This window comes from Lepus europaeus, chromosome 10 (assembly GCF_033115175.1).
Source record: "Lepus europaeus isolate LE1 chromosome 10, mLepTim1.pri, whole genome shotgun sequence".
In the NCBI taxonomy this organism is placed as follows: domain Eukaryota; kingdom Metazoa; phylum Chordata; class Mammalia; order Lagomorpha; family Leporidae; genus Lepus; species Lepus europaeus.
Window position 1 is genome coordinate 24,377,458 of NC_084836.1, and position 26,443 is coordinate 24,403,900.

General features: G+C 39.6%; 1 protein-coding gene across 1 annotated transcript in view; it reads right to left on the reverse strand.

Moving 5' to 3' along the window:
• CFAP54 (cilia and flagella associated protein 54) overlaps positions 1–26,443 on the reverse strand; it is a 360,163-nt gene that overhangs the window by 271,121 nt on the left and 62,599 nt on the right. The window contains exons 16-19 of the mRNA XM_062202023.1: positions 26,245–26,373; positions 25,751–25,877; positions 18,085–18,171; positions 17,872–17,993 (exon numbers count right to left, since the gene is read on the reverse strand). Of these exons, the coding sequence (XP_062058007.1) occupies positions 17,872–17,993; positions 18,085–18,171; positions 25,751–25,877; positions 26,245–26,373 (465 nt within the window). The remainder of the gene's footprint in view (positions 1–17,871; positions 17,994–18,084; positions 18,172–25,750; positions 25,878–26,244; positions 26,374–26,443) is intronic.

The following is a 26,443-nucleotide window of genomic DNA, read 5'->3' on the forward strand; positions in this document are numbered from 1 at the left end:
GCCATCATGTTGCTTTGTCCTTAAAAAGTTCACACTGATGACCTGTGCAGCCTGAGATGTGACTCTTGAGAAATGATACTATTGGTGTATGTGGCCTATGAAATGAATGTTACTATGAGTTTTTACTAACAGCAAGATGAAATAAATAGACAAAACACTTATGCTGCAAACCTGAAGGAAAGGTAATCACCTTTTTTAATAGTTAAATGGAGAGATAACACATGAAACTAAGAAAAATAAAAATCAGATCTAAGTAACGTTTCAAAACTAAGGTGAAATATTTTGGTAATAATATGCAAGTTTCCTAGCAATATTTAACACATAGGAACTGCTCAATGAGCTGTAGTCAAAATAATGAATAGTGAATAAATAATATGCTAGTCTTGATGGTCCAAGGTAAACCAGCTCTATTGTCTTTACAATTCTATTTGAACTTTGAAAAATTTTAACATTCATTATTGATTTTTTAAAATCCTCAATATATTAGGAAAGCTCTTTCTTTAGTGTCATTAAAAATATTAATTTTAGTTAATAGCCAAAATATTTCAAATAGGTCCAAAATACCACTCTTAGTGCTAAAAGTGAAGCACTAAAAGAATCATTGGTAAAGGAGGGGAATGGGAGCAGCTGTTAAGTCATCCCAGGATGCCCACATTTCATATCAGAGTCCCCAGAGTTCAAGTCCCAGCTCTAGTACAATCCAGCTTCCTGCAATGCACACACTGGGAGGTAGCAGGCATCCGCCCAAGTAGTTAGGTCATTGCCACCCATGTGGGAGACAGGATTGAGTTCTAGGCTTCTGGCTTCAGCCTTTCCCAGCCCTGGCATTTGAAAAGTGAACCAGGAGATAGGCGAAATCTCTCTCCTCTCCCTCTGCCCCCACTCAATCCTCTGTGAGTCTGTGTATACTGGGGGGGGGGGGGGAATGTCAGGAGGATATCTATCTTTCAAACACATAAATAAATATTTTATAAAAAAGAATTATCAACGAAATCAGGAGACAGAACTTCACTATCCATTTTATTCTGGGAGTTCTACTCAATAAAACAAATAGAAAAGAAGAAACCCTAGAAATGAGAAGACAACATATCTATCTACTACATTTCAAAGGAATTTTGCTCTGATACAAAAACCTGTACTGTTTCCCCCTCTAGCAGACATATTGAGTTTGAAGTTTCCATTTGGAAATCTTGTCTTCAAGCTCAAAAGAGAGGGCAAGACTGGAGAGAGGATCTTAGTAGGTCTCAACAAGGTATTTAAAGCTGAGTGAATAAGCTGGTTCCCTGAGGCCATGTAAATTACAACATTACAGTGTCATAGATTGTTTTCCCTAAAATAATGAAGTGTGGCTTAAATTGAGATTAGAATTCACTTTGCATTTTTATTTGTTATTGGAGACGGTTGACACAAGGTCTAGAATCATTAGTCGTGATTAGAATGTGTCCATGATGATAAATCATTTTTTAATTCCACTTTGTTCTGCACCAGGAGACCCTGGAAAATATTTCTGCATTTGCAAGTCAAGAATCTTTGCCACCTGTAAGAACAGTTGTTCCTTCCCATGGGAAGGGATGTCTTATATGGTAGCCATGTTTCTAGAGCCTACACACCAAGGGCCTCAGGGACTTTAACCAAAACTCAATTTATATGCACATGGGAGATATTTAATCTAACTGCTAAATTACTAAAAAACCAAGGAGATAGAATGGCATCTGTTCTCTTCTAGCATCTCCAATTTTTCAGCCTTTCAATCAAACTGAGAGAACTTAAAAAAGTAGAAAATGGATGGAAACACAGGTCAGGGCCAGATATTGAAGAACCTGTGTCATAAAAGACATTCAGAGACCTGGGGCACACGCAGTGCCAGTCAGGCCAAGAGGACACAACCAGCATGGGGCTGGGCAAAGGTTTATTCACCCATCCACACTCTACCATGGTCAAGAGGGCAGTGTTGACCCCATGAGAGGACAAATGTACATGCCAGGAGGGTGTCCTTGAAGGGCAAGAGGTGACAGCTTTGATGAAGAGACCGGAGCTAGAAAACGGTAAGTGGATTTCACAGATAACTGCAGGAAAACTTTGAGGGAAGAAATTCCTCACTGAACAGAAGAGAGATAAAAGCTATTACATTTTGACATTATATATTAATATGCCTTCATTTGCATCACAGACTGTGAAGACCAAGGTATTTCAGATTGCAGAAGAACATGCAAAATCAGTCTAAGGAAAAATTATACCACGCAGGTGAAGAAGACCAATGCTGTGAAAATGTGGAGCTATTTCCTTCCTCTGGATAATATCTGGAGCCTGTGAAGTACACCACCAGCACTGATATTTGCATAGAGAATGTTCGTCCCCATCTCAGCTGACTAGCTAACTGCCCTAGGCTTCAAACATCCAATACCAAAATTTTCCATGGTAGTTCCAGGTAAATGAGCCAGTTAAACACTAGCATCTTCCAACTTGACTCTAACATCTTCCTTCTGAACATCCATGAACCCAATCGGAATCAAAACCTTCCTGCTCTCTGTCACAGGCTACCACACATTTCTCAAAGTGGCTGCTCATCAGTGTAATCTATGGAGTTTATTTTAAAGCAAGATGGTTTGTTCCCACCCTAAAATAAAAATCTCCCATGGCGGGACGTGAGCTTGTGTATTATTAACAAATGCCAAGGTGATTTCTAAGTATGGCAAGGACTGGGATCTGCTGATTTAGATGATTTATCTTTCCCTTTCTCAGCCTCTACTGTCTTCAGATGCAGCCTTTCTAGCCCTCCCATGGCCCTCCAGTGCTCGCTAGGTAAAGCGCAAGCTTCTCCACAGACCTTTTCATTCTGACCATGGCCATGTTTTCTAGTCTTAGCCTCATTTCTACTCTTTCCCATGCTTACCTTTCTGTCTAACCTAATCTCTGAAACCATAACAGAAAACTCATTCATTCACTTATAATGCTATGCTTTTTCATGCCTCTGAGCCTTTGCCCATGCAATTTCCTCCTCCTCAAGGATCATATTTCCTCTTCTCTGCTTTAAGAGCCACTCAAATATCATCTCTTCTGATAGCTTCTAAGATAGCTCCATGTACATAGATACTCTATTCTCTTCATTTCAGCAGGGATGACCCCATTTGTCACCTGTGTATATGACTGCCCATCCCTTGTAAACAATGAATGTGTTGGTAGCAAGGACAGTCCTTTATTTAGCTCCTTAGGTTCAGTCAACATGTTTTAAATGAAAGCCATACTAAGTTGTAACAAAGGAGAATGGTTTTCATCATAATGCATTTTAAGGTAATATGTTTAAAATGTCCTGATGGGGTCCTGGTCATTTTTGACTGTAGACTCCTAACTCACATCCCTTGTCCAATTTGAAAGAGATTAACAAAAGCATTAAAGACTTAAGTGAAAGGTAACAGAAGAAAAGCCTAAAGTCAAGTTCTTGATTTAGGTAAGTCAGATAGATAGCAGAACTCAAGACAAACTTTATTGCTAGATAGAAAGTAGAATCCTAACTTAGTGAGCCAAATAATTCATTGAGATGCTGATAAGATTTAATTTATGAAAAAGTGATTGGGGATTTATTTGAGGGGTTTTCTCAACTAGAAAGAGGAAATGACATTGGAAAAGAAATCCCAAAACATCAAGAAGGAAAAATTCTCGTGAAACAAGTCTACTCAAATGTGAGAAAGAGTTCTCAATATGCACTTGATATTGTAACAGCAATATTCTAGAATATTAAAGCATTGCGATTGCAAAATCAGAGGTCATAAGAAATGTTTTTTCCATGAAATGTCAGATAATGAAGAATAACTTCATCCTCACATTTTTTACCATCTAGCACAGTGCCTGTCAAATCAGAAGGGCTCACTACTTTGAAAGAAGAAGTGAGCCTTTACATATCACAGGGAAAGGTCCAGCCAAGAGACCTCACTGCAATGGGATTTTTAAACCAGCTCATAAGGGAAGTAGGTTCTGCGTGTCTTTCTAGTGGTAATTTGGGCTGCAATGTGCCACAAAAAAAATAGTACTGAAGTTCAAAATATTTTTGTCTAAATATTAATTTCTCTGAAATTGTGCATTGTTGATGAGGATGGATTGATGGTAAGTACACTTGACTTAACACTGATGGAGAAATGTAATGCAATCTCTTGAGGGCATGATTAAGACTTATATAAATAACTATCACCAGACCAAAATAATAAAGTGCCATATTGACTATTTATCTAGGAGATCTCCCTGAGGAATAGTCTGGGTTCTCAACATTATGATGTACATTGCAGAAGATGACAAAAAGTAGATAAATTCATATCTAAGAAATGGGAAGGAATACTGCTGAGAATCAAATTTATAATTTATAAGACAAATCTAAAAGAAAACATAGAACAATATGTGTAGTCTGATAAATAAAAAATCTAAAGCACTAAAAAATAATATAAACAGAATATTTCAGAGTGCTTAAAGTGAAAGACAGCAAGAAGATTATTTTTACAATGGCTAACACTTATTGACTGCTTGCTTTGTACCAAACTCTAAGTGTTGAATCTTCCCAAGAACACTCATTTAAAAACAAAGAATTAAATCTTAAGAGAGCATAATAATTTTAGGTCATACAGCTAATTAGTGACAGAACCAGTGTGTAATCCCAGGCCCTGAACTCCTAACCACCATGCTATCTTGCCCTCATACAACTCTAAGTTAAAAGAAGTGTGGAAAATCACCCTGGGTGAGATTTCCCAAGGAATATCCTTAAAATACTTCAAAGAGGAGCAAGCATCTGACGTACTAGATAAGATGTCACTTGATATGACAACATCTCATTTCAGAGTACTCTGGTTCAAGTCCTGGCTCCAGCTCCTGACTTTAGCTTCTTACTAATGTTAACACTAGAAGGCAGAGGTGTTAGTTCAAGTTATTGGAATCCTGCCACCCATGTGTAAGACCTGCATTGAGCTCTTGGCTCCTGGCTTAGACCTGGCACAGCCCTTGCTACTACAGGCATTTGGGGAGTTAACCAGCAGATGAGAGCATGCTCTCTCTCTCTCTTTCTCATTATCTATCTCTCTCAAATTAAACAAACAGCAATAAAAACAATCATCTGCTACCCATAATGTTCTTTTGCTTAGAGTTGAGACACTATTATTGGAATTTGGAGTTGCTAAGTTCACCTCAACTACAGATTTGTTTAAAATCCAATGAATAATATTAGGATAAAACTAGATGCAGCAATTGAGTTTTTTTGCAACAGAAACAATTGGAAAACCAGGATTGGATCAAACAAGCCACAGAGAGGATGTTCTAAAGAACACATCTATAACTCTCATTGGGACATGAGCATTGGAATGAATGAATTGCCAAATTTCTTGTCCTTAAAGAATACGAGTAAACTTCTCTTCCTTGGCAATCGTTCTCCAACAGGATGTTTAATACTAAAGTTTTAGGTTTTTTATCTCATACTAAAGATTCCAATTTTAAGCAGGAAGAGATCAATTGACCCAGCTGGCTCACTGGTCTTCATTTTGAGAAACAGTCCCATCTGATTATAGCTAATGGGGAAGAAGAAATTCCTTAAAAGTTACTGTGAAGAGGGGGGAAATGGATGCTGTATAGAAACAAGAGCATACAGTGCTGCCCTTGAAACCCCCAGCACTTGGACTGGGAAGAATTTCTGCCTCTTCTTCAATGAGAAAACTCATCTGCAAATGATCATTCAGCTGGTGTAGTCCTAATTGAACTGAGAGCAACAATATAAGCCCACCATGATTGCTATGTTGAGTCCAAAGCAAAAGATCAAGGACATCCAGTATTGGTTCCAGGTGGGATCCTTTAAAGTAAGCCTACAGACTGGTAATGTAAAAAGTCAAAATGGGCCTCTCCAGGCCAAATAACCAGCACAGGAAAATAGGAAAAATAAACCTCCATAGACAAGAAAAAAGCCAATCATCTGACTTGGAAAGCTAACAGGTTATTATCAAAGGTTTTTTTCCCCTCATTCAGGACGGGTTGGTATACTTTTAATTGATCTGGAATAAAACAGATGCTTGATGAGATTATCCAGATCCACAAGGTCAGGAAACTTTTGAAAAAGTAAAACAGCATATGAATTTTTTAAGAGTTCTAAAGAGATTCAGGCTTTTTGTGAGTTAGGTGACATATCAATGACTGATTTGGGGATACTTTTATTACAAAATCATGATAATGTAAAACATTCTGTATTACACCCCACTAGAAAATGAATGCCAAGGGAAAGAATTTTATTTGTCTTCTTTCCAAGAAAGTTTGGTAATTCTTTGAGCCATAACATCGTTGTTTAGAAGAGTACCCTGAGGAATGATCATTAAACCTTCACACGTAGATTAAAACTACCACTGAGGAGCAGCAGGGGCTGTGGACGATTTGGGGACGTCTAAATAAATATTCAGCATGTTTGTAGTGGTGCAAATCTTTGTGGAGGGCCCCTCATAAAAAGTAGAGCCTCAAAATGCATCTCATGAGTCTATCCAAATAGGATGTTGTACTCACAATCCTTAAGTTAAAATGGTTTTACTTAAGCAGAAGGGAAAAGCCACACACTAGAAACCTGAAATTTCCCACATGTTCGGTATGTTTCTCATCTTGATAGAGAAGTAAGAATGGACACACAAGAGGTTTTCAAAAAGTTGATGGAAAAACGTGTTATGAAATATGCCTAATATGAAAAGGCTGTGCAGGGATTTCAAAATTTTTTACACCAAAGTAAACTTACGTTTTGAATTCTATTTGTTTCCAAAAACTTTTTAAAAAATATTTATTTGATTTATTTGAAAGAGTTACAGAGAAAGGGGGAGAGAGAGTGTGTGTGTCTTCCATCCACTGGCTCACTCGACAAATGGCCACAATGGCCAGAGCTGAGATGATCTGAAGCCAGGAGCCAAAAGCCTCCTCCAGGTCTCCCACATGGGTGCAGCGGCCCAAAGACTTGGGCCATCTTCTGCTGCTTTTCCAGGAGTATTAGCAGGGTGCTGTATTAGAGGTGGAGCCCACATGGGATGCTGGCACTGCAGGTTGGGGCTTTAACCCTCTGCACCATAGCACTGGCTCCAAAAACTTATTGATGGTAGCATAAAAACAAGATTGAGTCATAATAAAACAAGAGAGCAATCCAGAGGTCTTCCTCCCTGGCTCTGAGACCACAGATTAATCCTTAGAGCAACAGTTCTAAAAGATAAGGATTATTACATATAGAAATGGGACCAAAGCACCAATGCCCTCCAAGCACCAGCTCATAGAAATGATCACAGAAATGTCTCTTGGGAAAAGAGATCTGAATGCTCCCCACAAGTCTTTGAGCAAAGATCAGACCCACTTAGCCTTGCCAACTCAGATTACCCAGCACCGCCATCAAACATCCTCAATTCAATTGCTAGAAATTCAAATTAACCAGGCGGGGTGTGTGTGTGTGTGTGTCTTCCCTAATACTGCCAGGTCAGACTTCCCCACTTTGAACATCAATAGCATCTGTCCATCCAAAATTATTAGCCTGGTTTACGTAAGAGACTTGTTATGAATTTGACCCTACTTTCTCTCCGGTCTCAAGTATTAATTACTATTCCCCTCTCAACCCAACAAGCCCTAAGCTCTGTACCACTGAATGACCTATAGGACAAGTTCTCCATGACGTTTATAGTCTTAAGACCTTTGCATGGATGTTCTTGCTGCCCGGAATGCACTTTCTTTGCACCCCTCTTTCTCTAGCTATTCAGTATTCTTCCAGTTTCCAGCTTCAATCATATCCTATCTTTCAGTATTGAACTTCACAGGATCTCTCCTGGATGTCTCCTTTCACATGCCCTCCTGTGGAGGTAGGTGTGCCCCTGCTGCATTCCTCTAGCACTCTTGCAGAAGTACCTATGAAACTGATCCATAATTAACTATTTACTTGTGTTTGTTCTCATAGACTGGATTTGTCTATGAAGAAATCCAGGGACCACATAGAGAAGGCAGAGACCACAAGGGGAAGACTACAAAAAGGATGCAATCGATCAATATATATTGAAAAACTAAAGGACTTTTGCTTTTGTATTCTGTACTCAGTGTACTACCAGGCACATAACTAACTTTCAAGAAATTTTTGTTGAATGGATCATAGGCACTCAAATTATTTGTTGGGTAGATGAATTGGTTGACTGAAATCCAGGAAGTGTTACATATTCAGATTCTTGCTTTCTGTCAGAGTGCCTGAGGTTGAGTCTCAGATCCACTTGATTCCAGCTTCCTGCTAACGCATATCCTGGGTGTCAGCAGATGATGGCTCAAATACCTAGGTCCCTGTCACCCAAGTGGGGGACCTGGATTGAAGTTCCAGCTCCTGGGTTTGGCCTACCTACCCATTATCAGCTGTTGTGGGCATTTGAGAAGTGAACCAGCAGATGTAAGACCCCTCTTTGTCTGTTTGTCTCTATATCTCTACCTTCCAAATAAAATGAAAACATCAAACAAAGAAATAAATCTTACTTTCCAACCTCAAATACCTATCCTTCTAGCTCTCTCAAATATTCATTTTCTGGTCCCTGATCAGACCTCATAAAGATGTCCAGTCTCTCGATACTTCCACAGTCACCAAGTCTTTCAATTCCTTGATATGTCACTTTCTTCCCTACCCAGTCTGCACTCTGTTTTTAATAGCATGAATTGTTAAATTTTATTTTTTAAAATGATTTATTTTATTTGAAAGGCAAGAGACAGGGAGAGAGAAACACACACACACAGAGAGAGAGAGAGAGAGAGAGAGAGAGAGAGAGAGAGAGAGGAGAGAGACAGAGACTCTCCATGCTTTGGTTCACTCCACAAATGTCCTGCAATAGTCAAAGCTGGGCCAGGCCAAGCCAAGAGCCAGGAACTCCATCTAGGTCTCCCACATGGGTGGCAGGGACCACAGTACTTGGCTATCATCTGCTGTCTCCCAGGCATATAAGTTGGAAGCTGGTTTAGAAGTGTGGAATGGCCAGAACCAAAACTACAACTCCAATATGTGATCCAAGCATCCCAAGCAGTGGCTTAACCCTCTGCACCACAATGCCCAACTTCCCACAATTTCATTAAAAAAAAAAAAAGGAGGGGCGGAGCCAAGATGGCGGATAGTGAGGACGTGCGCCGATAGTCTGGAAAATAAAGTTTCATGAAAGTGGAATTACTGTAGCCTCAGGAAAAGATTCAAGAAAAAAACTGCAGAGGAAACACTTCTGGATTTAGTGGATGTGACACAGAGGACCTACAAGGAGCCCACTGCATGGAAACCCAACCGCGGGAGCCGAGCCGCAGAATCTCCCCAGCACGGGAACGAACGGGAGATAAGACAAAAGCCTCAGAAGCGCGAGACATTAGTGGGGAAAGGCAGAGGCCCCTCCCTCCACTTGAGCAAAACAAAGAGCAGGCACCATTTTACATATGTAAAGTGGCAATGAGTACACAAACTCAGTAACTTTGGGTCTATGGTGAAACTTGAGAACACATTGAGGGCTGCATAAACTCTTTGTGTGGTCCCAGGGGTAGATCAAACGAATACTCACAGAGGCCAGATTTCAACTACCCTCAATTCCACTCAGCCATTCGGAATTACTTCCCAACTGAGTCAAAAAAAGAGAGAGAGAGAGAGAGAGAGAGAGAGAGAGAGAGAGACAGATCCAGCAAGGAGCAAGGTGAGTCACTTTTTGCACAGCCTTAAACCTGAAGAATCAAGCAGAGCTCTCTGGCCACACCCATCACAGCCTCTAAGGATCCATCAAAGCAGACAGCCCACTTAGAGGCATAGTATAAGGAGAAAAAAACACCACAGCAAAAAAAAAAAAAAAAAACATAAATTATCTCCAACATGCCAAACAACAAACGTAGAAGCCGAGGTAACAAGAGCAAGGAAGACACTATGACGCCCCCAAATGAAAAAGACACCCCAATCCAAGATTATGAAGATGAAGAGATAGAGGAAATGCAAGAAGCGGATCTCAAAAAATTGATAAGAACATTAAGAAGTTCTCAAAAACAAATTCTTGAACTACAGAAATCCTTAATGGACAAGATAGAAAATCTCTCTCGTGAAAATGAAATATTAAGGAGGAATCAAAATGAAATGAAACAACTAGTAGAACATGAAACTGTGATAGTGACAAGAAACCATAATGAAATGAAGAACTCAATAGATCAAATGACAAACGCATTAGAGAGCCTTAAAAACAGAATGGGTGAAGCAGAAGAGAGAATATCAGACTTAGAAGACAGAGAACAGGAAAGGAAACAGTCAAATCAAAGAAAAGAAGAAAAAATCAGAAATCTAAAAAATACTGTCAGTAATCTACAGGATACTATTAAAAAACCCAACATTCGGGTTCTAGGAGTTCCTGAAGGCATGGAGAGGGAGAAAGGATTAGAAGGCCTTTTTAGTGAGATACTAGCAGAAAATTTCCCAGGTTTGGAGAAGGACAGAGACATCCTAGTACAGGAAGCTCATAGAACCCCTAATAAACATGACCAAAAGAGATCCTCACCACGACACGTCATAATCAAACTCACCACAGTGAAACATAAAGAAAAGATCCTAAAATGTGCAAGAGAGAAACGCCAGATTACTCTCAGAGGATCTCCAATTAGACTCACAGCTGACTTCTCTTCAGAAACCCTACAAGCTAGGAGAAAATGGCGAGATATAGCCCAGGTACTAAGAGAGAAAAACTGCCAGCCCAGAATATTATATCCTGCAAAGCTCTCATTTATGAATGAAGGTGAAATAAAGACCTTTCACAGCAAACAGAAATTGAAAAATTTGTCGCCACTCGTCCAGCCCTGCAAAAGATGCTTAAAGATGTGTTACATACAGAAACACAGAAACACAGAAACACGGTCACCAATATGAAAGAAGGTAAAGGAAGGAAACCTCACAGCAAAAGATCACAAGAATCTCAAACCATATATTAGAAAATATCTTTGGCAAATGGCAGGGCAAAGTTACTCCTTCTCAATAGTCACATTGAATGTTAATGGCTTGAACTGTCCAGTTAAAAGACACCGATTGGCAGATTGGGTTAAGGAACAAAACCCATCTTTTTGCTGCTTACAAGAAACTCATCTTTCCAACAATGATGCATACAGGCTGAAAGTGAAAGGCTGGAAAAAGATATACCATGCCAACAGAAATGAAAAAAGAGCGGGCGTAGCCATCTTAATATCGGACAACATAAACTTTACCACAAAAACTGTAAGGAGAGACAAAGAGGGGCACTATTTAATGATTAAGGGATCCATTCAACAGGAAGATATAACGATTATCAATGTATATGCACCTAATTACAGGGCACCAGCTTATTTAAAAGACTTGTTAAGGGACTTAAAGGGAGACATAGACACCAATACAATAGTACTGGGGGACTTCAATACTCCACTCTCAGAGATAGACAGATCAACAGGACAGAAGATCAACAAGGAGACAGTAGATTTAAATGACACTATAGACCAAATGGATCTAACAGATATCTACAGAACATTTCATCCTACATCTAAAGACTTTACATTCTTCTCAGCAGTACATGGAACCTTCTCTAGGATTGACCACATACTAGGTCATAAAGCAAGTCTCAGCAAATTCAAAAGAATTAGAATCATACCATGCAGCTTCTCAGACCACAAAGGAATGAAATTGGAAATTAGCAACTCGGGAATCCCTAGAGCACGTGCAAACACATGGAGATTGAACAACATGCTCCTGAATGAACAATGGGTCATAGAAGAAATTAAAAGAGAAATCAAAAATTTTCTGGAAGTAAATGAGGATAACAGCACAACATACCAAAACCTATGGGATACAACAAAAGCAGTGTTAAGAGGAAAGTTTATATCAATATGTGCCTACATCAAGAAATTGGAAATGCACCAAATAGATGAGCTTTCAAGTCATCTCAAGTATCTAGAAAATCTGCAGCAAACAAAACCCAAATCCAGTAGGAGAAGAGAAATAATTAAAATCAAAGAAGAAATCAACAGGATTGAATCCAAAAAAAACATTACAAAAAATCAGCCAAACGAGGAGCTGGTTTTTTGAAAAAATAAATAAAATTGACACTCCATTGGCCCAACTAACTAAAAAAAGTTGAGAAAAGACCCAAATCAATAGCATCAGAGATGAAAAGGGAAACGTAACAACAGACACCACAGAAATAAAAAGAATCATCAGAAATTACTACAAGGACTTGTATGCCAGCAAACAGGGAAATCTATCAGAAATGGACAGATTCTTGGACACATACAACCTACCTAAATTGAGCCAGGAAGACATAGAAAACCTAAACAGACCAATAACTGACACAGAAATTGAAACAGTAATAAAGGCCCTCCCAACAAAGAAAAGCCCAGGGCCAGATGGATTCACTGCTGAGTTCTACCAGACATTTAGAGAAGAACTAACTCCAATTCTTCTCAAACTATTCAAAACAATCAAAAAAGAGGGAATCCTCCCAAATTCTATGAAGCCACCATCACCTTAATTCTTAAGCCAGAAAAAGATGCAACCTTGAAAGAGAATTACAGACCAATATCCCTGATGAACATAGATGCAAAAATACTCAATAAAATTCTGGCCAATAGAATGCAACAACACATCAGAAAGATCATCCACCCAGACCAAGTGGGATTTATCCCTGGTATGCAGGGATGGTTCAACATTCGCAAAACAATCAATGTAATACACTACATTAACAGACTGCAGAAGAAAAACCATATGATTCTCTCAATAGACACAGAGAAAGCATTTGATAAAATACAACACCCTTTCATGATGAAAACTCTAAGCAAGCTGGGTATGGAAGGAACATTCCTCAATACAATCAAAGCAATATATGAAAAACCCACGGCCAACATCCTATTAAATGGGGAAAAGTTGGAAGCATTTCCGCTGAGATCTGGTACCAGACAGGAATGCCCACTCTCACCACTGCTATTCAATATAGTTCTGGAAGTTTTGGCCAGAGGTATTAGGCAAGAAAAAGAAATTAAAGGGATACAAATCGGGAAGGAAGAACTCAAACTATCCCTCTTTGCAGATGATATGATTCTTTATTTAGGGGACCCAAAGAACTCTACTAAGAGGCTGCTGGAACTCATCGAAGAGTTTGGCAAAGTAGCAGGATATAAAATCAATGCACAAAAATCAACAGCCTTTGTATACACAGGCAATGCCACAGCTGAGGAAGAACTTCTAAGATCAATCCCATTCACAATAGCTACAAAAACAATCAAATACCTTGGAATAAACTTAACCAAAGACGTTAAAGATCTCTACGATGAAAACTACAAAACCTTACAGAAAGAAATAGAAGAGGATACCAAAAAATGGAGAAATCTTCCATGCTCATGGATTGGAAGAATCAATATCATCAAAATGTCTATTCTCCCAAAAGCAATTTATACATTCAATGCAATACCAATCAAGATACCAAAGACATTCTTCTCAGATCTGGAAAAAATGATGCTGAAATTCATATGGAGACACAGAAGACCTCGAATAGCCAAAGCAATCTTGTACAACAAAAACAAAGCTGGAGGCATCACAATACCAGATTTCAGGACATACTACAGGGCAGTTGTTATCAAAACAGCATGGTACTGGTACAGAAACAGATGGATAGACCAATGGAACAGAATAGAAACACCAGAAATCAATCCAAACATCTACAGCCAACTTATATTTGACCAAAGATCCAAATCTAATCCCTGGAATAAGGACAGTCTATTCAATAAATGGTGCTGGGAAAATTGGATTTCCATGTGCAGAAGCTTAAAGCAAGACCCATACCTATCACCTTACACAAAAATTCACTCAACATGGATTAAAGACTTAAAATCTATGACCTGAAACCATCAAATTATTAGAGAGCATTGGAGAAACCCTGCAAGATATAGGCACAAGCAAAGACTTCTTGGAAAATACTCCAGCAGCACAGGCAGTCAAAACCAAAATTAACATTTGGGATTGCATCAAATTGAGAAGTTTCTGTACTTCAAAAGAAACAGTCAGGAAAGTGAAGAGGCAACCGACAGAATGGGAAAAAATATTTGCAAACTATACTACAGATAAAGGGTTGATAACCAGAATCTACAAAGAAATCAAGAAAATCCACAACAACAAAACATACAACCCACTTAAGAGATGGGCCAAGGACCTCAATAGACATTTTTCAAAAGAGGAAATCCAAATGGCCAACAGACACATGAAAAAATGTTCAAGATCACTAGCAATCAGAGAAATGCAAATCAAAACCACAATGAAGTTCCATCTCACCCCGGTGAGAATGGCTCACATTCAGAAATCTACGAAAAGCAGATGCTGGAGAGGATGTGGGGAACAAGGGACACTAACCCACTGTTGGTGGGAATGCAAACTGGTTAAGCCACTATGGAAGTCTGTCTGGAGATTCCTCAGAAACCTGAACATAACCCTACCATACAACCCAGCCATCCCACTCCTTAGAATTTACCCAAAGGAAATTAATTTGGCAAATAAAAATGTCATCTGCACATTAATGTTTATTGCAGCTCAATTCACAATAGCTAAGACCTGGAACCAACCCAGATGCCCATCAACAGTAGACTGGATAAAGAAATTATGGGACATGTACTCCATAGAATACTATACAGCAGTAAGAAACAACGAAACCCGGTCATTTGCAACAAGATGGAGCAATCTGGAAAACATCATGCTGAGTGAATTAAGCCAGTCCCAAAGAGACAAATATCATTTGTTTTCCCTGATCGGTGACAACTGAGCACCAAAGGGGAAACCTGTTGAAGTGAAATGGACACTATAAGAAACAATGACCTGATCAGCTCTTGTCCTGACTCTAGATGTACAATGTAATACTTTATCCTTTTTAGTATTTGTTGTTGTTGTTGTTGTTGTTCTAGTACTAGTGGTTGAACTCTGTAATTAACACACAATTATTCTTAGGTGTTTAAATTTTAACTGAAAAGTGATTCCTGTTAAATTTCAGAGTGGAAAAAGAGAGGGAGGAGATGTACAATTTGGGACATGCTCAATCAGACTTGCCCCAAATGGTGGAGTTAGAAATGTGCCAGGGGATTCCAACACAATCCCATCAAGGTGGCATGTACCAATGCCATCTCACTAGTCCAAATGATCAATTTCAGTTCACAATTGATGGCTCTGATAGGTCTAAGAGTCAAAGGGATCACACAAACAAGACAAGTGTCTGCTAATACTAACTGATAGAATCAAAAGGGAGAGAAGGATCCAACATGGGAAGCGGTATACACAGCAGACTCATAGAATGGCAGATGTCCTAAACAACACTCTGGCCTCAGAATCAGCCCTTAAGGCATTCGGATCTGGCTGAACAGCCCATGAGAGTATTGTAGGCATGGAAAGCCAAGATACCATGGAAAAAAAAAAAAGACCTAAATGAAAGATCTCTGTGAGTGAGATCCCAGTGGAAAGAACGGGGTCATCAAAGAAGGAGGTACCTTTCTCTGAAGGGAGGAGAGAACTTCCACTTTGACTATGACCCTGTCGGAATAAGATCAAAGTCAGCGAACTCTAAAGGCTTCCATAGCCCTGACAACTCATGACTAGAGCCTAGGGAGATTACTGACGTCATGAACAGGAGTGTCAAATTGTTAAGTCAGCAACAGGAGTCACTGTGTACTTACATCCCATGTGGGATCTGTCCTTAATGTGTTGTCTAATGTGAAGTGATGTTGTAACTAGTACTGAAACAGTATTTTTACTCTTTGTGTTTCTGTGTGGGTACAAACTGATGAGGTCTTTACTAATTATATACTGAATTGATCTTCTGTATATAAAGATAATTGGAAATGAAAAAAAACAACCTGGTGTTAAATTGGAAATGGCATAGAAAATTAATTAATTTTAAAAAAAATTATGTAGGATCTCTGTCTTTAATGTGCTGTACACTGTTATTTAATGCTATAACTAGTACTCCAACGGTAGTTTTTTCACTTTGTGTTGCTATATGGGGCAAACTGTTGAAATATTTACCTAATATATACTAAACGGATCTTCTGTATATAAAGAGAATTGAAAATGAATCTTGATGTGAATGGAAGGGGAGAGGGAGCGGGAAAGGGGAGGGTTGCGGGTGGGAGGGAAGTTATGGGAGGGGGGAAGCCATTGTAACCCATAAGCTGTACTTTGGAAATTTATATTCATTAAATAAAAGTTTAATAAATGAAAAAAAAACTGTAGAAATCATTGCTGTCACAAATATGCCATAATATCATACCACCAAGCAGAGGGGATCCAACCTCAACTAAAATTCCAGATTCCTGACCAGTCTTCTTACTTGTATTCAACTCTCTCATCCTCTCCTCCCCACTCTCCAAGCATCTGCACCCTGTCCTCAATCTAACCATCCACCCCTACTCTCTATGGTTGCCAAGTAGCCTTGCCTCCAATTCCATCAAATTTTTAAGGTAAAAAGGCATCAATACAGCTCCCTGCCCCCACACCACCTTATTCCACATCTGTCATTCTCCTTCCCTTGTGTTCCAAAGTATGAGGTATCTCCCCTGCAGGCTATCCCGTATAGAAAATGATTCTCTATACCTGTGCCTTCAATCTCTTCCTCTTCCACTTTCTCTTCTATAGGATCATATGCTGTATATTAACCTTTCTCTATCCATCTATTTATCTATCTAATAACTTTGATTTCTCTCTTTGTTCTTGCTCTTCATTGAAGCATATTAGTATGCTAAATTTTATCTCTGGATACTCTTCTAACTCTGCATCTTACCTGTTGCTTTGACCTACTTTTGTCCTTCTCTTATCAACCAAGCTATTTGAAGCATTATTCTCCATGTCTTCATGTGCCATTTATTCTGCCATTCAATGCAATCAAACTTTTGTAGGTCACACATAGGCAAAAATAAAGACCTCATAATCTGAAACATGATTGCCACCAGAATTTAAACTCTAAAAATCAACTTATGATGAGTCACCAAGAAGACAGAACAATTTCTGGGTCAGAGAGAGACCTGATTTAAAGATACAAGAGGATTGGTCCATGAATAGTAGTATCCATCTGAGAGAGAAATTGTCTCAGCCAATTGGCTGTAAGGATTTTAATACCATAATAAGGAATGTCCTAGGCTGTCGCAGTGTCACTCCAATTCTATAATTTCCCTATTTTGACTCCTTAACTTGGTTTCTTGTGTAGGTTGCCCCTACAGAGAGAGAACTTGTCATTTCAGGAGAGTTTAAGACTGGAGAAAATGGTGGGCATTTGGTAGAGTAGTTAAGCTGCAACTTGAGAGCCTACCTTCAAATCAGAGTGCTTGGGATCAAGTTTCAGCTCTGCTCCAAATTCCAGCTTCCTGCTGGTGCACAACAAGAGACGCAGCAGGTAATGATTCAAGTACTAGCTCCCTGTCACCCACAAGTAAGACCCGAACTGAGTTTCCAATTCCTTCTCTCTCTCTCTCCATCTCTCTATATATGTGCCTCTATCTATCTATCTATCTCTCTCTCTCTCCATCTCTCTATATATGTATCTTTCTCTCTCCTGCCCTCCCTCTCTACACCCTCCCTCTTTCCCATCATCTCAAATAAAATCAATTTTAAAAATTTTAGAAAACACCAGAGCTACAGATTAGTTCCCCTGCTCAGAATACTTCAAAAAGTTCATGAAACTTTTAATTAAAAGCTTATTTTTGTGCAAAAAAAAAGTTTTAAATCCTGGCATGATTTTTCATAACCACATTTTCCATGAACATTTTAAAGTTGCCTTGTATGGTAAACCTAAAAGAAAGTTCACAATAATCATTCATTTTAACAGAAGTTATATGTCAGTAATAAAAGAAGAAATAAAATTCTGCTACCATCAAAAAGTTCCAGGAACATGTAGAAGTTGTATCTTTCTCAAATATTAAAAGAGCTTTCTGCATCAAGTAAATCGCTTTGGATATTTTATTCTTCTTTATTTTATTCATTATGCTTAATTCTGCAAAAGCAAGCAAATATTTTACCAAAGGGAAAGATGAAAACTATCTTTCAAATGTTTTGGAATTATAGGCTATCTCAATTTTGATTACCTGTAAAACAATCAGTGCTTCCAGGTTGTTTGAACTTTTCCAGATTTTTTGTAGAAACACATTTGCTAACAGTTGGAGTCTGAAAAACTAAAGAAAAATAACAACTGTTACCATAATTAAGTTTGTGTCTAAAACAGATTTTTTTTAAAGATTTTGTTTATTTATTTGACAGGTAGAGTAACAGACAGTGAGAGAGAGAGACAGAGAGAATGGTCTTCCTTCCGTTTGTTCACTCCCCAAATGGCCACATGGCCGGAGCTGTGCCAATCCGAAGCCAGGAGCCAGGTGCTTCTTCCTGGTCTCCCATGCAGGTGCAGGGGCCCAAGCATTTGGGCCATCTTCTACTGATTTCCCAGGCCATAGCAGAGAGCTGGACTGGAAGAGGAGCAATCAGGACTAGAACCCGGCACCCATATGGGATGCTGGCGCCGCAGGAGGAGGATTAACCTAGTGCTCACAGCGCCGGCCCCTAAAACAGATTTTTTTTAAGATTTACTTATTTATTTGAAAAATAAAATGACAGAGAGAGAGAGATCCCCCCATCTGCTGCTTCACTCCTCAATGGCTTCAACAGCCAGATCTGTACCAGACTGGAGCCAGGAACTCCAGCTTTGTCTCCCACTTGAGTGGCAGAGGCCCAAACACTTGAATCATCATCTATTACCTTAGTAGGTGCAACAGCAAGGAAGTAGATCAAAGACAAGCAGCAAGGATTCAAATCAACACTCCAATATGGGATTCCAGCCTTACAGCCAGAGGCCCGGCCGGCGCTGTGGCTCAACAGGCTAATCCTCCGCCTTGCGGCGCCAGCACACCGGGTTCTAGTCCCGGTCAGGGCGCCGGATTCTATCCTAGTTGCCCCTCTTCCAGCTCTCTGCTATGGCCCAGGAGTGCAGTGGAGGATGGCCCAAGTGCTTGGGCCCTGCACCCGCATGGGAGACCAGGAGAAGTACCTGGCTCCTGCCTTCGGATCAGCGTGGTGCGCCGGCCGCAGCGGCCATTGGAGGGTGAACCAACGGCAAAAAGGAAGACCTTTCTCTCTGTCTCTGTCTCTCTCTCTCTCTCTCTCTCACTGTCCACTCTGCCTGTCAAAAATAAATTAAAAAAAAAAAAAACAGAGGCCCAACCCACTGTACCACAATGGTGGCCCCAAGAAATAATCTCTCAACATTAAAGAGTAACTCTCCATTTATAAAATTATTGCTTCTTCTATCCTATACTATTTTTATCATCAATATGAAATCAAAGCAGTAAGCTATATGCAGTATTGTTATCAAATCCTTGCTTATTTACCATAATATACCTCAAAACATGAGAATTTCCAAATCATAACAATAATTGATTTTTTTAAAGATTTATTAATTTACTTGAAAAGCAGAGCTACAGAGAGGCAGAGTCAGAGATAGAAGTCCTCCTTCCGTTGGTTCACTCCCCAAATGGCCACAACAGCTGAACCTGGGCCAATCTGAGCCAGGAGCCAGGAGGTTTTTCAAGGTCTTTCATGTGGGTGCAGAGGCCCTAGGACCTGGGCCATCTTCTACTGCTTTCACAAGCCATAGCAGGGAGCTGGATCAAAAGTGGAACAGCTGGGACTTGAACCGGCACCCACATGGGATGCCGACACTGCAGGTGGCAGCCTCACCGGCCATACCACAGTGCCAGCCCCAATAATAATTGATTTCATATTTCACCTTCAATAAAGTAATCTTGAAAGTTGATAAAATCCAACATGCTTTTTTGCTCATTTTACTTTTTAATAAAGTACAACTTGCAAGTCCAAATACCAACCAGCTGTCAAAACTCTGCCTTCAGCCCTTGCTAGAGAAACTGCTTCATTAATGGTCCCTGAAAAAGCCTGGAGTACAACATTAAGACCTCACTCCCTTCTAGCTCTGACTGATAAAATCAGAGCCTCTCTCAAGATGTTCAACTAAAACAACCAAAAAAAAAAAAATTACGTGTAAGAGTGAAATTAACATTTTGAGATTTGATGATTGTTTACAGCCTTTGTCTCTACTGTTGAGGAAGTATTTTATCCTTCTTACTACTTGTAGAACTCTTTACTTACTGTAGGATTAATCTTATGAGTATAGAGCAAACAAAATAGATCATTGTAAAAATTAAGAGAGAGGGGCACCAACGCTGTGACATAGGAGGTTAAGCATCTGCCTCCAGCACCAACATCACATATGGGTACCAGTTCACACCCTAGCTGCTCCACTTTCGATCCAGCTCCCTGCTGATGGTCTGGGAAAGCAGTAGAAGATGGTCCAAGTATTGGGCCCCCTGCATCCATGTAGGAGACCCAGAAGAAGCTCTTGGCTCCTGGCTCCTGGCTCCTGGCTTTGAATCAGCCAGCTCTAGCCATTGCAGCCATTTAGGGAGTGAACCACCAGATGAAAGACTTCCCTCTCTCTGTCTGTAACTCTGCCTCTTAAGTAAATAGATAAATCTTTTAAAAATTAAGACAGAGAATAAGACAGGAAGTAGGAGAAATGGTGGGAGCATCAGCAGGAGGGAGGGTAGAGAAGGAAGTATCACTATATTCCTAAATCTTTATATATGAAATACATGAAATTTGTTTACCTTAAAAAATTATTTTAAAAGTTCTTTAATAGAATGTCAAAATAGTATTAGGTCTGGCAACAGCATACTAAAGAGAAGAGAGACAAGAGGAACAAAGTGATCATCTGTGGTAGGGTGGCAGTTCAATAAAGCAGAGGAAAAAAAATGAAGGAGACCCAGAGATATTGCAAAAGAATAATAACTAATTCCATTGAAATTTGAACTCAATTCCATCATCAATATCTTTAAGTGATCTCTGAAAAAAATAATTTGAAACTCATTTGCCCTTCAAAGACTGAGTAACTCTATGAGTAAATAAGGCCCTACTCTTCTACCGACGAAGATAATACAGCTACTGAGAACCATGGACTAGATTCTTAACAGAAACCTGACAGAAGAATTTGAGTCATGGCCTGAAACACATTTTTGAACTAGCACTTTTCAACTCAGAATTGTCAATGTTGTTTTTCAAAGTAACATCACTTATATATTAGGAAAACTTCATCCAAGTTTTCAATTTATATAAGATTCAGAAATATTTTTATTTTTTCTTCCCTAGATACCCAGTAGAGAAACAGTTCTGAAACTATGTAAATACTTAAAGTAAAATAAAAAAGGATGAGTAACATAAAAGATACAGAAAAAAGGAAAGTTTTATGGGAACAGAATATAAATACAAATAAATTGTCCTAAGAATATATCCAACTGGAAATAAAGGCAGTAAAAAGGATTAATTTAAGTAAATTTGAACAAAGTTCTCTGATATGTGATATTGTCTCAAGACAAAATGAACTGCAATCCTTAATTTACTTAGCAGATTTATTGTTAATAGTATAGGGTTAATAATTCTATGGTACTTATGATAAAGCAAATGTGATGTTGGGAAACAGAGTGCTCAATATTGTAGAAGGAAGACAAAGGAAACAGAGAAGGTAAGGAAGAACCCTTCAGTATTGGACTCCAAATTGGAGACACCAGAAAGAACATTATATATATATATATATATATATATATATATATATATGATATCATATAAATAAAATAAATAAAATAATTTATTTATGTATGAGTAAATCCTTTCCCTAGTTCACTAAAAGGAACTAGTTGACATCCCAATAGCAACAACTCTTAGCTCACAGGTCTTGGTTTCTAAATATCATTTACTACCAAAAGGCACTAAGGGTCCTTAGAAAATGGCTTGTTCTGCCGGCGCCGCCGTAGCTCAACAGGCTAATCCTCCTCCTGCGGCACCAGCACACCAGGTTCTAGTCCCGGTCGGGGCACCGGATTCTGTCCTGGTTGCCCCTCTTCCAGGTCAGCTCTCTGCAGGCCAGCTCTCTGCTGTGGCCCAGGTGTGCAGTGGAGGATGGCCCAAGTGCTTGAGCCCTGCACCCGCATAGGACACCAGGAGATGCACCTGGTTGCTGGCTTCGGATCAGCGTGGTGACCGGCCTCAGCGCGCCAGCTGCAGCGGCCATTGGAGGGTGAACCAACGGCAAAAGGAAGACCTTTCTCTCTGTCTCTATCTCACTGTCCACTCTGTCTGCTGAAAGTAAAAAGAAAAAGAAAATGGCTTGTTCTAGGTCTCATGTAGAGAAAACATAAGATTTGTTGAGAACATTTTGTTGTATAAGAAGCAAGAAATTTCTCAAGTAAAATGGGAATGTATCAAAAGAATACAAATCGATCTAGTTTGAAGGACCTTTCTCTCACTGACAAAACTTGTGACTTTGAACATCAGAAAAAAAAAATGATGATAGCTGATTTTACAAGACTTAAATTTTAAAAAGAATTTAATTCAGGGGCCAGCACTGTGGTGCAGTAGGTTAATCCTCAGCCTGGGGTGCCAGCATCCTTTGTGGGCGCCAGTTCTAGTCTTGGCTGCTCCTCTTCCAATCCAGCTCTCTGCTACAGCCTGGGAAAGCAGTAGAAAATGGCCCAAGTTCTTGGGTTCCTGCACCTGCATGGGAGACCCAGAAGAACTCCTGGCTCCTGGCTTCACATCAGTGCAGCTCCAGCAGTTGAGGCCATTTGGGGAGTGAACCAGCAGAAGGAAGACCTCTCTCTGTGTCTCCTCTCCCTCTCACTGTCTGTAACTCTACCTTTCAAATAAATAAATAAAATCTTTTTAAAAAAAGAATTTAATCCATAGCAAAATGTAAAAAGGGACACAGTATGGGCAGTTCTTCTTTACAAAGGATTTCAGCAAATAGATGCAGCAGGAATAATTCAATTAGAAAACAGCCTTGTACAATCACTGTAATAATTGATTCGGGAAGGATCCCCAATGGAGGTTTAAACCATTGGGTAAAAATCTGCTGGGTAGCAGGATATTCATTCCATCTCAGAGCGTCATACAACATCACACACTGTTGTACTGCAAAGCAGGAAAGATAGCTTTATAATGGAGACATCTGGCAGATATCACCTCGTCACCTTAACAAATAACACTTTGCCTTACCAATGATAGGACAACATGCACAAGTATAACATAATGCAATGGGATGCACACAATATCACCTACATAATAAAAAAGAAACCACTAGTAAAATCCAAATGGTGGAGTATGTCTTAAAAACAACAATGTCATGAAAGAAAAAAAGTTGCACGAATTATTCTAGATAAAAGAAGAATATGACAGCCAAATTCAATGAGTGATCTTGATTAGATTCTAAGTCATTTAAAAATAAAATCCATTTTTCCACAAAAAAAAAGCATATTTAGGTAATGTTACATTGCATGAGAGTAATTATGGTATAATTCTTGTGTAAAGAAATGTCCTTGTTATTAAGCAATAAATACTGAATTATTTAGTGGCAAATATCATGATGTCTACAACTCATTTTTCAGGAAATGTGTCTGTGTATATATACATATACTAGAGTACTTCAAAAAGCTATGGGGGTGTAGGGAGCCAGAGTTGTGGTACAGCAGGTTAAACCGTTGCTTGGGACGTCTGCATCTCATATGAATCCAGACTGTTTGACTTTCAATCCAGCTCCCTGCTAACACACCTAGTAGGCAGTAGATGGTGGTTCAAGTACGTGAGCTCCTGCCACCCACGTGAGAGACCTGAATGCAAATAATTGCTCCTGGTTTCAGCCCAGCTCAGCCCTAGTTTTTGCAGCCACTTGTGGTATGAACCAATGAATGGAGGATAGATCTTTCTCTCTTTCTCTCAGTCCCTGTCTCTCTTTTTCTCTGTCAGTCTGCCTTTCAAATAAATAAAATAATCTTTTTAAAAAAAGATGTCATGAGTCTGGGGCTATGAGCATTTAGTCTAGTAGTTAAAGTGCCCCATCCTGCTTCGGAGTGCCTGGATCCAATTTCTGGCTCCAACTCCTGATTCCAGCTTCCTGTGGACTTCTTCAAGACAGCAGTGATGACAAAAGTAATTGGGTTCCTGCCACCCGTGTGAGAGATGTAGATTGAGTTCCCAGCTTCTGTATTCAACCCCCAGCCCCGTTCCGGCAAGTATTTGGGGAGTAAATCAGCAGAAGGGAGCATCCCTCCTCCTTTCTCTCTCACTCCAGCAATTCCTAAATGACTGCTTCTTTTTCTACCTTCTTCATAAAGATATTTGTTATTAGTTTCTAGTCAACTATCACCTTTTCCAAGAAGTCACTGCTGACCTTCTTGTCTGACACTGATGTTGCCATGTGTCCACAATACTCTTAGCTCAATTCTTTTTTTTTTTTTTTTTTTAGTTTCAGAACTGATTTTATTTGGATAACTGAGTGAAGGAGTCTCATTTGTAACCAAGATGGAATTCACAGTATGTGGTTAACGTTCACACTTAAAAAAAAAAAAATCAATATGTACAGGAATCTGCAAGTAGATGTAAATACACATTACTTTCCAAGTATGTTTCTCTCCTACTCCTTGGAGGAAAAAGAAAAAAGCCACCCAACATGGTAAGCCCTCCAGTATAATCCGAACACAAAGGATGCGCCATCTGTAAGTCGGAGTGGTTCATCTCACGGTGTCACAGGAGAGTGTCACTGAATGAGCACAATGACGACAGCTTGACTTCAGATGGAACTGGACTAAGAACTGAGTTTCCAGGAAAAATAGGCACTGATTTCTAGAAGGAAATCCACTCCTCACTGAAGCTATTTATTGAGCCAATGGGGCTTGTGAACCTTCTCACCCGTAGGAAGTAGCCCAGTGCAGGCAAGACACAGGACGCCCCTGCAGTCGGCCACCGGAGGTGCTGCCCAGGCCACACTGAAGCCGCCCTCCCCATCTTATGCGTGGACCACTCAGATTTCATGAGGGCAGTAGGATCCATCCTCTGGACTGCAACTGCCTAGCATTACACAAGGTACCCTGCTGCTTACCCACTTAAACTAATCTTCAGGTTGGCTAGAAAAACTGGTTAAAAACAAAAGAAAAAAGGTGTCATATTATCTCATCCAGGCCACTCACCCTAGCCCCCTGACAGGCGGCATGTGGGGCAGAGGGATGGGTGGGAGCATGGGTGGCTGCCCTCCAGGGGGGATAGTGGGAGGTGGGTAGCTAGCCGCTGGCAGGCCTAAGCCTAGAGGAGGGTTGGGGGTGGGGGTGGGAAGTTGGGTTGTACGTGGGCAAGGTGGGCAGTAGCCAGGAGTTGGGGAAGGAATGCGGTTAGGGGAAGGAGGCTGGGGGAGGGGGTACAGGCAGTGGGGGCGGGTTTGGGGGGTAGACAGGAGGGTGGTAGGGCAGGTGACTTAGCTCACTTCTATTCCAACGTATTTATTAACCTTGACGGCTATAGCTGGCTTACTGAACCAGAAGCTCAAGTACACGCTGTCTGACTTGTACCAATCTTCATAAGGTACCCGGATCTTGGTAGGCACCAAGGTAGCAAGATTCCAATAATTTATTATAACTCAAACAAGTATAATTAATTAAACTATTTTAGAAGGTTATTAGCTGATTTTATATGCAAAGTATAAACCAATAATGAAAGGTATCTATTGATATTAATCAGAGAAGAAAAAATAACTAACTTTATCCAGAAAACAATCAACAAGAATACAGTTTACAAATTAAACTGGCTCTGTAGTTGAACTTGACTTAAAATTCATTCAGAACAGTTATTTGCTTTGATGACTATTACCTTGCAATTGGTCAAGAAGCACGATGGCTACTCGGTGCTGAGCCTGAATTAATTCAAGATGCAAATCCATCATGAAACTATTGGCTGTGATTGGTTTGTAAGTGTCTCCAGCTGCATCTTTGGAGCACTTTGGTCCAGCAGATTTGTTATAAAAAGAAAAAGAAATATAGTTATAAAACAGACAAAAAATTGCTGTATTCTATTATCACTCAAGTTATACTCATCTTACTTATAGTCATTAAATTCTGTTCACTTCTGAATCCTCTGTAATTGGTTTACACACAACAAATATGCTCTTAGAATTCACCAGTGTCCCCTTCTTTGACAAATTCAAAGACTTCTCATGCTCCTTGATTTATTCTGGGAAGAGAGGACTCTATTTCTGGCCTGAGAGGAAAGCCACCACAAATCGTGTTTACTTACCTACTGGCAAGGCCAGCACTTTTCCTACTTAAGTAAAGCTTTAATCTAATGTAAGCTTTTTCCATTTTTACCTTGGCGTAACAGTGGTCAATTACTGATGATCCATTTGGCAAAGTAGTTAACATGCAATTCAAATTTATTCCATCAATTGCTTTGTCAAGAAGTTCATAAGCAAAAGATAACAGCTCCATGGGTTTTTTCTAAAATAATTTTATAAACAAAAAAAGAAAAAGAAAATGTGAGGAATAATCATATGCAAAATTTTAAAAC